The 18,085-nt window shown below is 41.8% G+C and overlaps 1 protein-coding gene across 1 annotated transcript in view; it reads right to left on the reverse strand.

The window, feature by feature from the left end:
* Positions 1-2,289: 2,289 nt before the first annotated feature.
* bicc1a (BicC family RNA binding protein 1a) overlaps positions 2,290-18,085 on the reverse strand; it is a 54,874-nt gene continuing 39,078 nt past the window's right edge. The window contains exons 9-21 of the mRNA XM_084020645.1: positions 17,004-17,135; positions 13,844-14,048; positions 12,024-12,182; positions 11,569-11,756; positions 11,343-11,472; positions 9,435-9,588; positions 8,939-9,098; positions 8,807-8,846; positions 8,403-8,557; positions 8,046-8,202; positions 7,647-7,810; positions 7,084-7,183; positions 2,290-5,152 (exon numbers count right to left, since the gene is read on the reverse strand). Of these exons, the coding sequence (XP_083876771.1) occupies positions 5,025-5,152; positions 7,084-7,183; positions 7,647-7,810; positions 8,046-8,202; positions 8,403-8,557; positions 8,807-8,846; positions 8,939-9,098; positions 9,435-9,588; positions 11,343-11,472; positions 11,569-11,756; positions 12,024-12,182; positions 13,844-14,048; positions 17,004-17,135 (1,872 nt within the window). The 3' untranslated portion in view covers positions 2,290-5,024. The remainder of the gene's footprint in view (positions 5,153-7,083; positions 7,184-7,646; positions 7,811-8,045; positions 8,203-8,402; positions 8,558-8,806; positions 8,847-8,938; positions 9,099-9,434; positions 9,589-11,342; positions 11,473-11,568; positions 11,757-12,023; positions 12,183-13,843; positions 14,049-17,003; positions 17,136-18,085) is intronic.

Below are 18,085 nucleotides of genomic sequence, written 5' to 3' on the forward strand. Positions count from 1 at the left end.
CCATAACCTTCGGCCAACTGATTGATTTCAAGGTGGAAAAAGAAAAAATCGTAAACAAGAGTGAGGAAGGTTATGAATTCCTGATTGAACTTAATTTGGGGCTGGACCAACATTCTGCTTCCTAAAGCTGAAACCAAAATAACAATAGTCCACTAATGGTCTGGGTTATCCTGAAAAAGAAAATGCACACTACACCAATTGCATTATACCAAAACAATGTTACTAATTGGCCTAAGAGCTGCAGATGTGCTAACAATGATCTGTCTGTCTGTCTTGTCCATTGTGCATGAACAAGGAGAAAAAATAGATTGATAGTCACAATGAGCCAGACTTATTAGACACTGTGAACATATTGTCTATTGGTTAAGAGCCAGAGATAGCAGGGCACAGCTCTCCTCATTCACACCTTTCCTGCAAAGACAAGCTGCTCATGAGAACAATATGTGATGCTGTGTGGACTCTGCTGGGCTTTAAGTAGGAAGGCTCGCCAGGATGCAGAATAAATGCATGGTTGGTTAGTCATAAAAGAAGCCCATAGATTGGTTTCTCTGCTATTTAGCCGTCTTTGACTCTGTCCGTCTCTCACAATAGAACATGAAATTCAAATTAGTCATGCCGGGCACCGAGAATGATTGCCAGCTGTGCCGTACACATCATAGCCCAACGTGAGAGACTTTGATGTTCATGATTTAATAGGTTCAATCCAGAGCCATTATGCTTGAAGTGTGTGGGATTGTTTATGGGGTAAATATAGGGTAAAGTGTGTTCGTTCCTGTGGAAGCTAGTTCTACTTTCAGATGAAACTATTTTTGAGTAAGATAAAAATTTCATTACAGCTCTGGTCTATTTGTCATACGCTGATTTGGCAGCAGACACTAAAATTAATGTTTTCATAACATTCACCTCAGGAAAACATACCACTATTTATCCTTCAGTGTTGTGGTGTTAACATGAAGGCGTAGCAGACTGTTTTCTTTGTGGGTAATAATGACATGAGGATGGGGGAGAGAGAGAAAGTGAGTCACCCGCAAGCTGCCACAGAACATAGTTCAGTGCCACCACCTGTTTCTGTATTGGGCTCATTTGTGCTGGATGAGAGGCCCTCCCTCTCGCTTCCCCATTTGAACTTTAATTTACTGCCATATGCAGAGAGGCAAGTGGAATGGTGTTTGTGCATGTAGTCTCTAAATTCTGATATACAAAACTATATGATAAAAAAAAACATATTAGTGGTGATACTGTATATTCAAAATAATTTATATTTGCAGTAATTTAATGCCATTTTATTTTTGAAACATGTATTATGAATCCTTAACAAATCACCAGCAGTTTAAGAATATAATTTAATAATTTCTAAACATGTTTTAAATCTGTTGCTGAATAACCCTGAACCATAGTTTATGAGAGAACTGAGAAATAGTTGTCATTTGTTGCCTTTTATAAGCTGTATTGCCTTGTGTATGTGCAGCCACAGAAACAAAGAACGGAGTGAGATTCATGGTATGCATACCGATATCTGGCCAATACATCCGATTCTGATTTTAAGAGACAACACTGCCCCCTTGAGGTTTTCAATTATACTGCCTGGAAACAGAATTTAACAAGACAACTATGTATTAAATGTACACGTTGATTATTTACATTTGATGGAGCCATTTTACAATTTTGCTGAGCTGCTCATGTCAGATTAGAGATATGACATGGTTTAATGTAAATGTGCAACAGCCAGGTGACACAGTGCAGAGTTTGTGACCTCACTCAAACAGATGATTTTCCAATCTGGACTGTTCACTTATTTGTCTGTTCATCACAGAGGAAATTGATTACATGACCTGGATAGTGCCTGAAAAAACAAACAACCTTTTCCTTGCTTTGAAACCGAACACACCAATTGTGCAAAAAGCAGGCAAACATAAATTCTATTTCTTTGATGGACCAGTAGCCTGGTGGACAGGACAGATGGCCGGTAAGTTAAGACCTTGGACGTGAGACGGAGTTTAAAATGAATTAGTTCTCATGCATTATAACATTGTCTCTGCCAGAATGTCTATTAGTCGCTGCAGATCAATTCTGTTGGATTAAGCAGATCCCAGCTATGCGGATTAGGCTTCATGTTGCATACATGGCACCGTAAACACATGGCGTGGGACTGGATTGTGTCTCAACCTGCAGAGTAAAAAATGCTGTCTGCAGTGTATAATCTACCTTCCTTTTCGACAATTGAAGGCATTTAAAGATTATGGACACCGATGTTGACATTTCTGTGATGTGCAGAAAAAAAAAAGAGACTTTGTTTGCATACCTTTATTACTTTCAAAATATTTGAACAAACTTTCTTTGCCTGCTTGACAGTTTCTCCAAAAAAGTCCTGTTTATATCCGTACTAAAATATAATTGGAATAACAAGAGCATCAACAGATGCCACAGTGAACAGAGCTTTGGCCACATGGCAATGTTAATACACAAAGTCTTCTCTGGAACTTTGTGCAGAATTGTACCTTTCTCACAAAAACATGTTGCATTAGATGAAAAAGTTGTACAAAAGTTATGTATCATCCTTAGTGGTTTACATTTATTATAAATGTATCATTTAATTGCAGTACAAAGACTCCTTCAAATAAAATCCTTTGGGGACAACAATATGACTAATGTAACAAATCAAAGACATAATTGTGAAACTACTCTATCAAGGGTAAAGACTAGACAAGCTGGCAGTAAACGTTTCGACTTGATGCGTCCCTTCACTGATCCGTTATAATTCTGCAATAACATGCATCAATCTTAAAATTCTCAAAACAACATTCACTTGATAAGACAAGAACCTCTACTGCCCTCCGAGCAAACACATCCGAACAAGGTGAAAGGATGAAAACAAATGTCTGCTAGGCAGGAACACGAGTCACAACACTGGGAGAATCAGTGCTCAACAGTTTTAATGTAGTACCATGATGAGTGGGGGCCAACTGGCCCCAGGTTTCCTCTTAGGATAAAGAATACCTATCTTTTCAGAAGATGTCTAAAGGGGGGAGAGACAATTACCTGGTTGGCATTGGCAACCGTGTCAGAATATTATTTAGTATAGTGTTATTTACTTGACAACCACATCGAGAATGGCTCAAATCAGATGCGAGGGAGGATGGAAAGTGGTTAAAAGTAAACAGCAAATCACCTTAAAAGGGAATGATTGTGAATGGAAGAGAGGTGACAACGTATCGACTTTGATCTGTATGAGATCATGGAAGTAATCACGTCAGAAAAATTACAAAGAGGCACTTAATTGCACTTGATACAAAGACTTACTGAAGATCTTGCAAGATGGATCGGTTTGTAGGCAAAGACGTGTCATCCAGAGTTAATGAACTGTTTGAAAGGGATGTTTTCCTTTTCATAACACATGACTGAACATGATATCGGAGCCCAGAACTTATTCGCTTTGATGATAAACACTGCTGCTGCTGCACACATTATCCCGTTACTTCATTAAATACTGCTTAACCAGGTTTCCTGGATATTAGATCGCATGACTGATAGTAGAAAATTCCAGATTTGTATTTGTTTTCATCGTAAATCTCAGTCCTTCTGATGACTTTGGTTCCCTATTCACTTGAAGAAATTCTTATAGACCAATTTGGCTGTGAATAAACTGGTTCTTTGTGTGATGCACCTCCTTCCTGGAGAGTAAAGTCAGACCAAAATATTAGTGTTCCTAACGAAATATCTCCCTGCTGAAAAACGAGATATGTACATTGGCACGTTTCACTACAAAAGGCACGGCCTTGCTCTGACTGGAACAGCCAGTTGTAGGAAGACAAGAAAAGAGCACACAGTTCTGGCATAGCGAATCACGGGCCGGATACAGGAGTGCTTTGGGAGATTTTCGGCACACAGAAGGGGCTACGGGGAGGCCAACACTGACAAATAACAGATGAGACAAAAGACCATGTACAATACACAAACAGAGATGGAGAACCACAGAAAGATGCCTGTTGACACAAGCAGAGAGAGGCCTTTCAGGCTTAGCCTCATGTCTCTGCTGCTGCCTCATGGCACAGCCACATTACGGCTCCACAGATTAAAAGCCAGGGAGAAAAAAAAGGTAAAAGATATTAATAATCTAATTACAAAATCATAGAAACTCATTCATGAATGTATAAAAAAAAATACAAATGTAAACTGATTACCGATAAACATCCCACCCATTCCCCTACAATGGTAATAAAAACTAAAAATAAAATCATAATGCATAGTGGGTACAAAATATTAGATTTTTTGTCTAGAAAACAGACAGACACACAAACAGACTGCGGTTGGACACAAACGCTGACCTTAGAGGAATGTCCACCAATCAAAACACTTAAGGCAGCCAAAGGTCAAAGGCCACAATGATCATTTCCTTTGGTATACATGTGTTAAAGTTGATCAGGTCACCACACTGGCATGCTGACGTGTTCTCCACTTTCCTTTGGTGGTGCCTAAGCTCACTGTTAAGTGCTTACATTTGGTTTGGTACAAAATGCATCTGTGCTTTAAGTCAATAAAAAATGCATAGTTATTATTTCAATATAAGGAATTAGGCTCTCACAGGCAAAAGTCTAGTATTATTAAAGTGCATGTCACTGATACAACAGCATAATACGAATGCAGGTAGTATCAATGTGTAAAACGATTGTACTAATCATTCCGCCTGTTCCCTTGAACACAAATTTTGACAGAAATACTGGACAGTACCCTTCATCAGAACCATTACAACAAACCCCCACATAGAAATGCTCCAGATAGACTGAATGGCTCTATAAGGAGTGAACACTGAACCTCATGTATCTGAGAAATCCCTTTTTTTCCCTTTTTGGCATTTCAGGTAAAACTATGGCTTTTTTTATTATATATATTTATACTACATGGCAATGAAAAGAATTTAAACAGTCTTATTTCAGCTGAAACGTGGGCTGCTGAGGCAAAGAATGACACTGGAGGATGGTCTCCATCATGGACGGTTCTTGGATGGGCTGGAGGTCTGGAGGCACCTACCATCGCCCGCTGACGCTGGCCATGTCTGCGTGAAACTGACGGGAGAGGCGGCCGCTCGCTCCCCCTTCCAGGAATGAGGACCTGATGGGTGGCTCAAATAGTTTCCTCTGGTTCTTGTTTAGTTCTGCGGGGAAACAAATGGCAGCGTGAAACATCAGCAGTAGCACAGGTGATTCAGCTTCTTCTAGTGTCGCTTTGGCAGCTGGAGTAAATCAAAGTGAAGAAATAAACACAACGGAAGAAGGTTAAGGGGAGACGCACCAGGAAAAAATGGTCAATTTTGAGATTTTGTGCAATTTTGCTTCCATGTCTTATTTTGGAGTACTGAAAATAAAGCATCAAAAATACATACTTTGGTGTTTATATTACTACACGTTTTCTATTTGTATCTGTAGATTTCTCTTAAATTCAATAGTTAGCATTACATAATGCTTAATTTGTATAATTAAACCCACTATACCAGAAAACATGGAATACCTATTTATTTAAAAAATATATGTTATTCATATTTTTTTTTATGGTTGATACGGAGATATCCAAAGTTCCTTTTGACCCAAATATGTCAACAAAATTAAACAAGAATTTTGAACCTGGCTTAATCCAGATTTCTGTTCTGGAAATGCATGAAAATGATGACAAATGACATCAGAAAAGTCCTCATTTGCATAGTTACATACATAAAAACAACATCTTGTAGCCCAAAAAGTAAAGTCTTCATGCAATAAATCAATTGGGGAAGTTTCATGCCGACATCTATTGGTAGAAACAAAACAAAAAATCTCTAGCTCCCCTTAACGTTTCTGCTTGGCCTCCATTGATCATCAATGACAAGAAAATGTCATTTAAATCACTACAGGATTGACGCAGATCAACAAAAGCCCTCCTTGTACCCATCTGGGTCTTACACAGCAGCTTGGACAAAATGCTTCCATAGAAATGTCAAGTCATGGCATCTCTTGAGTTATTCATATGATAACTACGTTCTCTGCCAGTATAAACATTCAGCTTGATTCCTGGAGACAGGCAGCTCGCTCCAGCAGCTCTTTTTACTGGCACACCGGCAGCAAGTTAAAGCCAGGATTGACTTGCGTTCTATCTCTTTATAATGAGAGGCAAAAACACTGTAAAACAAGAGACAAGAGACATGCATGTTCCTGGTTTGGAGCCTGAGAGTCCGTCAATGGAGATGAAAGTTGACCTGCATTTGGCTGAGGCGTCGGACGATAAAACAAAACTCTGGCTTTGGACCGCTCTGCTTTCTTAATAATCATAATGATAATCACAGCACTGGGCTCACCATTTCCCCTGCTCTTACTGTCAACCCCTGGCTGTGGTCTGAGGTTTTGGAGATTTACTGAATATCCACGACAGGAAGTTCATGATCCCAACACGAGCGTGATTAACTTATGCAGCCGACGACTCCAGTTATTACAATGTCCAAAATATGACATCAGTAATGAGGTGCGACACCCACAACATTCACATTAGATCCAGTGCAAAAAACAGGACGGGGTCTACAACAGCAGTGGGGAGGCAGCTGGAGCAACTGGAGAAATACCAACACTGTCATCTGAGAAGAATGTGCCCTAAGCCCAGTTCCTCCGGCTGGTGCAAATTATGCTCTTTCTTGTATTTTGACAAGATAAATTAGTTGCAAAATGACTCTCTTGTTCTAGCCCGCCAACAATAAGGGCCACCACAGTGTAGCTGTAAAGTCAGAGGTTGGCAGTGTCGACCTCTGTCAGTTGGAGTGCAACAAAAAGCTCCACTCAACACCCAAAAGGGGAACATTAATGAAGCGCACAGTCCAATTTGTGTGAGCTGCCGTCAGTGGGAGCTGGCAGAACGAGGCTCCAGCTGGTATCGGCGATTATCAGCACACAACAGGACCAACTTGAGACAGAGGAGGTCATATGGAGGCAGCTCTGTACAGTGTCTCCTCTTTGTGATCATGTTTCAACACAAGAGAAGACAGCTGATAGCACAGAAAGGCCGAGACAAGGGATGACATGAAAGACAAAAATGTAATGAACACATGCTCTTCCTCATTTTTACCTGAGATGGCGAGCAGCATTTTCCTGCGGGCTCCAAATGTGGTGATGCCCAGTTCCTTCAAGTCCTGGTCTGTTAGAGTCAGGAATGTCTGGAGGTCAATCTAGAAGCAAGGACAAAACATTTAACAAGACTATTAATACGATTCAGCAGCTTCTACTTATAGGAGACCTTCAACCAGAAATCAATCTCTGAGCCAGGATTTCTGGAGGTCCGGTGTAGGCCGGCAGCTATGGGGGGTCCGGTGTAGACCGGCAGATATGGGGGCCAAGACTTCCTTCCATCACTCATCAAAGTGTTGGTGCTTACAAAGGGGTTACATTTGAATATATTCTCTTTGGTAAACATCTTATAATAATCACATTCATGCTGTTGCTCTGTTCCAATTATAATTCAAGTTATATTGAGAACTTGCTTGGCAGTAATCAGCATTGAGTACTGTTGTGAGGTTGTTTTTAAGACTTTTCAGCTTCATGCAGCTAACAGGGTAACTAGAAATCTGTAATCTATTACATTTCAAAAGTTGTCTTCCCAACTCTGGTTAAGTGGGTGGCTCGGTACGCTACCTCTTGTTGCTGGAAGACATCGGTGTACTTCCCCAAGCCCAGCTTGCTGAACAGCTCAGGCAGGTCTGAGCCTTTCAGGGACGAGTTCAGACTGCAGCCGTTGCTGCCGGTTATCGAGGAGATGCAGTCCATGTAGTTGCTGCTGCTGAGATAATGCTCTGCAGCTGTCCGTCAAAGGATGGAGGCGAAATGAAAAAAAAGAAAAAAAAAAAATGTTGATTCACAATGATGATTTTGAAATAAGCAAAAACTTGGTTTAAAAGGCAAAAGGACAAGTGATGTATTATTGGAAAACTATGATATCAAGGCAGATGACAATATGCCTTGATATCATAGTTTGCCAATGCGATGCTTAAAGTTTATCAGTGCTAGGTTTGACATAAATAAGATTAAACTGACCAGATTTGTTCTGCTTCCTCTTTGGGCTGCCGACAACTGAAGGGAACTCGGCGTGACTCGGCAGGCCGTTGCCGTTCCTCTCCCGCCAGTTGTCCGAGTCGCTGCCGTTTCCGAGGCCTTCCCGGCTGCTGGATCGAGACAAGGACAGCGGGGAATCCTGAGAGAGAAGACAAAGAAAGAAAGACAATCCAAACATTTATCAAGAGGTTGAGTGACTGCACTTCAATATATATATATATATATATATAGTATAAGGTAAGACAAATAAAATCTCCTCTAATATACGCATAAAGACAGTAAAAGGTATTTATCCAAGATGAGGAGAAAGGCAAACAAAAAAGGCCCTGTATGTCTAACCTCGAAGGTGGTGCTCATGCTGGGCTTGTATGAAACATGATTGGCTCTCCGTAGCTCCTTGATGGTCTCAGCTGGCATGGACTTGGAGAAGCCCAGACCGCTCCAGGTGTTGGTCGGGGTCCGCACCTCAGTCACCACAGGCTTCTTTAACATAGCTGTGAGAATACAGACACACAGTCACACACGGACAATACAAAAACCTGTTCTTGTAAACATGTTGATTTTTAATAACTTCAGTGTTCATGTTGCTATTACATAGTGTTCAAGTTAAAGATTTTACATACTTTATATAATGTATCTACTTGTATTATCATTTCCGAATATCGGTATTTTTTTCACATAGTATCTTTGCAAGCCTTTGTAGTTTAACTACATTTTAATACGAGACACAAATGTCAGCTTACCTTTGGTTGCTAACAGCTTTTTCTGTTCATAGTCAAATGCCTGAAAAGACAGAAGACCATTTTATTCCTTTGCAACTTAAGAATGACCCCAAACTATGTATTTTTTTTTCTTCAGTTTGTGTGTGTGTGTACCTGTATGTTGGCGAAGGAGGTCTGTGGTACCAGTCGGATCCTCTCCCTCTCGTTCTGCTGCGCTGCCCTCTCAGCCGCCCGCTCGCTGCCGGGTGCCCTCTTATCAGCCACGGGGCTGTCTGAGGAGCTGGACTCGGCGTCCGAGAGCAGACAATCAGAGCTGTTGGGATAACACAGAAATATAGTGAAAACGTGTTAGTCCTTCATATCTTCATCCTCTCACATTGTCATAAGTTTGACTGCGTACTAGTTATTTCTAATAACCATACTGTCCAGGGTGAGTGTGTGTAACCTAGTCAATATGAGAGCCCAGTGCTAAACTGTGGGACAAAATAACCTCTATAATCTCTATTACTCTGTGTGTTATCATCAAGCTTTGTCAAATGTATAAAAAAGCTTGGCTGTGATTCAACAGAATGCAATTTCATCGCAGTCTTTCTTTAACAGCATGAGGTGTAAGAGAAACGCTTTAAAAGATCTCTCGACTCAAACATACTGTAGATGGGAATTCTTGGTGCCCTGCAGCAGCTCCACAGCCTGTCGCTTCCCTGACGACGTCTTGCATGAAGCCAGCATCTGTTTCAGCTCATTCCCGTTGGCTGAGTGAGATGGGCTTCTGGGCATGCCCACTTCCACAAACGTGTCGGAGCCTGAAAGAACCGTACACACACAGAATTACCTTTTAATTTTCCTTCCAGTGAAATCGGTCCAAACGTGAAGACGCAGAAAGCGAGAGAGTTTACAGCTGTACTCTGTCTTCTACAGAGAAAGGACACAGAACTATGACGATGCCACAGTGACTGGGTCACGAAGTGTAACGGAGTGTGTATACCTCGTTGGGCATGTGTATGTATGTAGGCGTTTTAAGTGTGACAAGTCTCTGTTGGATCCTGGATTAATTAATAACACACTAGCTGTAATTACAGTGGTTTCCCCCTCAGAGGCTCCACTTTCAGCCCGATAGGAGCCTGCTCTCTGTAACAGGACGTGCATGTCTGTGAGTGCATGCTGAATGTCCATGGCTTACTGTGTAGCGTAAAATAATATGATGTCAGTCAATCTAATGAAGCTCTCTGAGGTTTAATGTTTGAACAATCCCTCTGCACACCCTCATTCCACACAAGAGAGTCGAGTTGGACTGGGTGAGCCAGTCCAAACACATTCTGGGACACAGGAGGAGGTGAGGGAGGGAGAGGAAACTTTACCGGGATGCACCGCATTGGAGGAGGACCGGCTCAGAAAACAGCGGGGAAAAACAAGACGCGTGAGAGTGAAAGTTTGAGGGGGAAAAAAAAAAACCCGAGTGTAAGACGGAGGAAATGAAAGCCTTTCTGAACCGCTGGGAGACCAGCAGTTAACCTGTCTCCGTTCCAACTCAATAAATGGAGTCAGAGGGAGTGTGAGGTTAGGAGGACACTACAGCGAAACAGAAATAAGTTCATTCAAGGCATTTTTCCTCGAAGTGGGTTTAAGGGTTACATAAATCTCAAGTGGAAAAGCTTAAATTAGACATTTATGTTAAGTCTGCAAAGTGCGGCACGGTCTAAAATGTTGACAGCTCAAAAATTTCGGTCTACCCAAGGTTAAAATCACACATAAATGACTAGGAGTGTGTGTCTTTCAAATAACTCACCCACAATTAGGAAAGACTCCTGCAGACTTTTTACAATGAACTTCTTCAGTGAGTAGAAAGCCATATTTTATAAGAAGATTGACCATTAAATTCCTCCAAAAAATACACAGCCAAAGAAAAAGATTGAGAGAAAAAGATTGAATCTGAGATGAGAGATTATTTTGAATTCAATATATTGCTGGTCACTAGATCAGCTAGATATTAGAGATGATAGGCGTGTAGAACAGGACAGGCTTGATATCTTGGATGGGAGGCGATTAACAAGTAAGAGAGAACACGCATGTGCTTTCACTAGCATCTACATTCTTTAGTGCTGAATATAGTCTCCGACTACACTCAAAACAGATGCTGACATGATTCTGGATACTTTATTGGATGTCTGCAAACACTGACATCTTGGTTTGTACAGCCTGCACAGTGATAAAGTTCGGGGCTGCACAACATGGACAAATTATGCAAAACCATTTGCGGTTATGTAGCCGGATGAAGTATGGTTTGACCCGACACAAAAAAAATAACATTTTTATTCTAAAATACGCTAACGCTAACTTAGCTGAGGTGCTGGAGCCATAAAATATCAAAATAATGAAAAAAATTAAATCTGCACACTTATAAATACATTTTATAAAGCACCTTGAAGGTTTCTGACCTAAAACGATATGTATGTTAATAAGAGCTGTAGTTTAGTTTAATTACTGTAGTTGTGTAACTGAAAACACCACATACAGTTTTAGGCTGATTGAGGTTCTTTTGAGTTATTCAGAGGAATACCTTCATCTGGGCTGGACTTGCTGGACAGAGGTTCTGAAGGATTGTGTCCGCTGGCCTCCTGGACCGAGTCACATGGGACAGTTTCTGCAAGCGACGCCGATGCTATCCTCCCATAGACTGAGCCGGGATGCTATACATGCAAAATATATACCGGACAAATTATGAAAACAAAACAGTCAACGTGAACTCAAAATAATGCAGCACACGGTGTATAAATGGGCCAAACCTTGACATGTCCATTCAGAGTGCAGGTGCCCTTGGCGCAGTCAGGAACCCCATTGGGCTGCTTGTCTATGGGGGCGAGGCCAGGTGGAGGTGATGGTGTATTCTGTGTGTAACCCTGAACGCCTGACAGCAGGATGCTACTCAATGTGGCCTGGGCGGCGGGGTGCAGCAATAGCTGAGATGAGAAACCTGAAAGCACAAGTGGAGATCATCGTAACAATTTTAAATTTATAAGGGATATGTGTATTTATATTACTTATATTAAGATGAGAATTTAAAAAAAAAACTAAAAGTAGACAGTTTAAAAAAGGATAAAAATTGTTGCGGCAGAAACAGAATTATGTTTTCTGTTATTTCTTTATTACGATTATTTTTTAATGAAATATGTATATGAATGAAAGGGATCTTAGAGAACGTCGTACCAGTACAAAAGAAGATACCTGCTGATATACAAACCTTGGGTGGTGAGTGAGCTGGGCCACAGGGATGGAGGGGGCGTGGGGGTGCTGGGGTTCGGGGTCTGCAGCGGGCTCATGGAGGAATTTAAGCTGTTGAGGACAGCGTTTGGTGCAGCGGAGTTGGCGAGGGAGTGGGCCGCAGTCGCACCCAGGAAACCTGAGCAGAAGAGAAAGGAAGCGGAGCACGGGAGATGAACAGATCAGGGGCGGCTCTGTCAAAGCTCACGGCCAACTAATCACACGTTGCACTGCAGCCTTCAAAAAATAATCTTGGTCACCGAGCTGTTTGAGTGGAATTCCATAAAACTGTCATCAACCAGACAGAAAACAAGGGGAAGAATTTCTTAAATTTCTACAAGGTCGTGGATGCAAAAGTACACGTCTCGTGTGTCCTCATACCCAATAAAACCATGTTTTTGAGAGCAGCAACAATGTGGTGCTTGGTGTCTTAATCCAAACACAGTGTATGAAAACAGAAAGAAGCAGGTTTGTGGCTTTAACAAGGGGCTAGTTTGGCTCCAGGAATAAGGCCCGGGCTTCTTCTGGCAGACTGGCCTGTAATCTGAGGAAAAGAAGCATGTAGCAATTACTAAAGGCCAGGATGTGGCCATCCACAGCTTCACCCCCGGGCCCCTGGGTTTAAACGAGACAGCAAGAGACCATTTTTAACCGCACTGGGACTTCATGGCACATTGTTTTTTGTGTGTGTGACCAATCAAGGAATTAAAGAATTAAAATAAAAGGTTATTTGAACATTCATTCTAATCAAAATCAGACAAAATGAGAAAAAGTGTCTAAAATGCGCAATTTCCCCCCAAAATGAAAATCAACAATTGCAAATAAGTGCAATAAGTAAACACATTATGGATATCATTCCATTATTGCCATATTCCTCCCCCTCTCAAACATGGGGAGGTCATTAAGCAGATACGTTAGATGTGTTTTGGGAAGCATTTGATGATAAAGCCACGAGCGACTTCCTGTCAGCTTATTCCACTGTGTTTTTCCTTCTATCATTGATGTATTACCCATGTCCCCATTTTAATGTTTCATAGTCTGAACCCAAACACATAACATCACATAAATGACCGAAATGTAAATGTAAATCACATGAAAGCGAATAGCAGACCACTTGTATTAAATATTCATTCTACGATACAACTTATATTAAATCCATTTAAAAGTCGCCCTTGGGAACCAAACAAAAAATCCTCTTCCAGACTGAACTCTTTGCCTGCATGTCGAGGTCGGCGCTGCAGACAAACAAACTCCTACACAAGTTATAACCGTCCATCATGCTCTGATTCATAAGCTCACGATTCAATCACGGCGGAGTAACTAAATTCGGATTGAGGTTATTTTCTGATGGTTGGCTGATCAAAGATTTGTACATGCGGGACTCATTTCTTGGCATGAAATTCACACCATTGTGGTGAGGTCAGTCCTTCAGACCAGCAACTCCTACTGTAAAGCGGATACAGATGATGGTGCCATGACTCACTGGCTGTGATTTATGTGGATGTTGAGAGGATCTTTGTATCTGATTTAAAAAAAATTAAATAAATCACTTCAGTTAACCAGGTGATAACTGGGATCAAGGGGATCTGGCTCAGGGAAAGCTTCAATGGATGCTCTGTGTGTGACTAGTACAGACGACATTGATGTATGGGAACATTAGTTCCCAGACATTTCATCTTTAATGCATCTTCTTGCAAGGGAAAAGAAGGTCATTTCTTGTGTTTCCTCACTTTTATCTCATCCCCACATTGTGGGAAGAGTAAAATAATCAGAATCTAAAAAGTTAAACAGTCTCATTACCCAGATTGCTCAGCCCCAGGCCAGCTGAGGCCAGGATGTCCAGGCCAACAGGACAGATGAGGGACGGGGACGGGATGTTGGTGGCGGGATTCAACGCCACAGACGGCGGGGAGGACGACACCCCGTTGCTCTCTAGACCCAAGAGGAATTTTCGGGCTTCGTACATGTTCACTGCATTCCTCTCCACGCTCTTGACGATCACCGACTGGGAAGTTGAGGGAGAAGGAAGAGGCAACGGAGTAAAGAAAAAGACAGGTGGAGCGAACAAGGAAGGAAGAGGAAAAAAGGAAGGAGGGTGTTTCGTAGAGGCAGAGGAGGAGGCGAGGGACAGATATGGTAGGGAATGTTGGCACCAGAGATGGGGAGTGAAAGGGAGGACGAGGGGGAGACAGACATGTAGGGGAGGAAGGAAGAGGGAATTAGGGTAGATTGAAAGCATAAACATTGAGGCAGTGTGGGAGAGAGGAGACACGGGTGCAACGTTTGAGAGAAAGCATTTCTTAATCAATTGCACAACTTACAATATCACGCTCATTGATACGAGTGAAGGCCATTACAGTCCCTCAATGAGCATTATACTATGAGGCACTAAATCAACAATAAGACATTTCAAACAGGAAACATTCTGAATCAGGGAGAGAAACTACATTTTCCACATCAGCAGGGAATCCTGCCCTTAATAAACATCAAATAAAAAGTCCATGTGAGCACAAATTCTGCCCTGGCTCTTTGCGTTGTTAGCCAGAGTTGAGCTTTTGAAAAATGGATTCCAATCACGATCAGTCTCCCTGACACGCACACGCACGCCCTCCTTTATGGGTCTGCCAAAGTGCCGGGAGCACAGGGGCTACGGCGTGCATTTGGACGGGCCTTTTGGATTACTGCTGTCACCTCGTTAAAATATTTAAGTGAGGGGTTCTTAAGAGGATCTGGGCTGGGTCAGTGTTTATACTGGCAACTCAACATCGGTCCCCGCAGGGGCCTGTCGGGTTTGGGCAGCGAGCCCTGGCTCGGGATGGGACGTGGGCACCTCGAGGAGACAGTCAGCACCGGGCCAAGTGTTGAAATATGATGAAGAATATTATATGTTGTACAACAGTAGACATTGAGTAACATCAGCAGTTGGCGCTGGATGCAACACAGGCGCGCCACAGTTCGTGCCAGAGTTTGGAAATCGTAATTTAACATGTTAATGATCGATATATTTCATGAAGTTCAATTCTGTTTAATGAAAGGTGAATGAGCATACCTGCAAATCAGTCAGTCGTTTGAAAAAAAAAAAACATTGAATAGTTTATGTATAATAGAAAGATTGAGTGCAGACTGATGTGACCGACACGGCTTCGCTCTCCTCAGTGTTGGTATGGCATGCTTCCCCTCGGTGTACGCTTTTCCTTTTTCATCAAATAGTGATGAAATGTGACATGGAGATCTATAATTTACTTATTACTTAGTTATTGTCCAATGGAAATGTGGCTTATTTGTTTCTCGGTTGTCTTTGTATCTCTCTCTCTGCCTGACGCAGCATTTCAACAAGTCAGACAGCAGCTATGTTTATTCTCAGGATGAAAAGTAAGGATTTATTTCACTTCTAAACTTTAAGGTTTAGTAGAACTGATTTATTGAATTAATCTTGTCATCGCATCTCAAAAATCTGGGATAATGTTGACCAGACATCCGGTTTGACTTGGACTTTCAAGATGGGAATCCCGAGTTCAAATATCTGTAAAACATTAAAATGTCCTGGTTTTCACCACAATTGAAATGATGGAAATATTCTTGTTTTCAGAGCTTACATACACTCCCATAGACAAGCCAGTATAAAATCATTCTAACAATGCATCACACGTCTGAATCTAACATAAATTTCTCCGTATGTGTCAATCAATGTGAAGTTGTAAAGACTTTTGTCTATGACACTATAGCGCTGACATCACGGCCTGTCCATTTCATTAGTACCAGCAGTAACAGCAGTCGGCACATTTGTCTCTTTCTGGTTGTATAAATGTGTGCTTCTGTTTCTTGGAATCCCCTCTGGAAGATTTTACATTCAGGATGACATCATGGCTAAGATCGTGTACCCATCATGCATGGATGAACACATGACGTGTCTGAATGTTGTGAAATCTTGTGATTTTTGTTGGGCTAACTTAATGTTGCTGTTGTACCGTTGCCGATGGGATTTGGTTTTTATACTACAGTCCCTGTCACATCAATTAAATAAATAACACATGAATGAAATAAAGTGAGTCGTGAGCATTCTGTCGTCCAACCCACAGACTCCGTCTTGGTAACCGTCTCTATGACTACGTCAGCGGCTCACTAACCTTCACCAGGCTGACTGACGGCGGACATTTACTCAATCAAAATGTTTTCAGGTCGGCTGCATGGGAAGAAAACAATGGTGCTTGCAGGCCGATGTATTGATTAATTCATTTTTTTGTCCTCGTCCACCGCAGCGAGTAAGGGGATTGTAATGAAACAGGCTCCAATGCTTTGAATGGTCCGGTACAGAACTACTAATTAGTTATAAGCTATTTACACCTGAAGTTTGGGCGTGCGTGCTTAAGTATGCGAGGCATGCCCTTGTGAAAGTAACGGGAAAATTCAATTTAGCCTACTGATATTTTAATAATAATATTAGTATTAATTTATTGGAAAACAAGGCACATATCTTGATATTGGCAAAGGCAACGGCTGTTGGCACAACCCTAATTAGCATGCTAACATTTGCTAATTAGGTGGAGGTTGATGGTCACTGGTCATTAGTTTTGCAGGTATATTGCCATAAGTCTTGTATAACTGTCTGTGTTTTAAGTCATTTTGTATGTACTTATTGTAAAAATAATGCAGTGATTTTTGGCATCGAAGCGATATTCTTGTCTATATAGGAATTTTTTATACATATTGGATATATTTACATTTTTGACTGATGAAGATGATGCTACATGACAAGGCAAGGGGATCGGTAATGTTATTAAAATGTATTCTCGGGGCAACATGAATAGCATGTACAAAATGTCACAATCCATCTTATAGCTGCTGTTGAGATAATTCATTGGTATTCACAGATCAACATGCTCTCCATCCCTAGAGCCACACATGGCTTAACATCCCCTTCAACCCTCTGTGCTGTGTGAGTGTGAGCTCGGTGTCATACCTTGCTGGGTTGTTTTGGCTTTGGTTTGATACTGATGAAGACATCCAGCTGTTCCATTAGTGCTGTGATACACTGGGGCTCCACCTCAATGTCCTCTTTGATGTCAAACATTAATACCAGAGGCAAACAGCCCTGTGGAGCAAACAAAAGAAAAACTAAACAACAACAAAAAGGTTCATCAAGCAACACACTCCAGTCGTCTAGTATAGCATCTGTATTCCTATATTATAGGCCATTTCTCACAACAGTAGTAAATGTCCCTTTATACTATACAATTTGTAGTTGTATGTTAGGCATACCAATAAATACAAGATTCACTGCTGGATTCATCCCACACAGAGCTTGGGAAATTCCGCCAAGAGCAATCTGTTTAGCATGATCACCACCACAAGCACCACAGACATCTGTATTTTGGGCTAAGTGCTGGACAGCCATCCTATTGTGAGTGGGTGTAATTAAGCAGCAGAGTACAGAGGCCCGGCTGGCTCTGACAGGGCCTGAGATTGGAGCTGTAATCTACAGTCTGGCTGGAAGAGGCCAAATCACACAGTACACAACTGAGCACAGGGACTCTCTTCCTCCTGTTTGTCCACTCTTCTACTTTAAAAGATACCCCCCCCTCCCTCTTCTCTTCATCACCTTCTCTTCTTTCTCAGCCTCCTGCTCCATCCCCTGCTTTCTATGCTTCTCTTCTCGCCTCTCACTCTTCTCTCATAAATCAATTGTTTTTACGGCCTCGCTCAGACAGACGGACAGTGAGAGGCTCCCTCTTGTGTGTCCAGACCAAGAGAAAGTCATGTTTAGCCACTGCAACAACTTTGGCATTTGCTGAATGTCTTTGGGGCCAAATGAGAGACCGCAGACAAAGAAGGCTCTGGGCAGAATTACTGCCCCCACATTATGGATCTCCACACAGAGAGCCAAAGCTGTTTACAGCCCGAGATGCCTCATACGCACCAGCTCAGCAGAATACTTTAGCCAATAGTAATTAAACAGCGATCACTTTTACACATTTTTGAAAAAGACATCTCATTATATTCCTAAGTAATTCGGCTAAGCGTAGCCTCAGCGGTTACCGGCAA

This window comes from Eutrigla gurnardus (assembly GCF_963514095.1).
Source record: "Eutrigla gurnardus genome assembly, chromosome: 11".
NCBI classification, from domain to species: domain Eukaryota; kingdom Metazoa; phylum Chordata; class Actinopteri; order Perciformes; family Triglidae; genus Eutrigla; species Eutrigla gurnardus.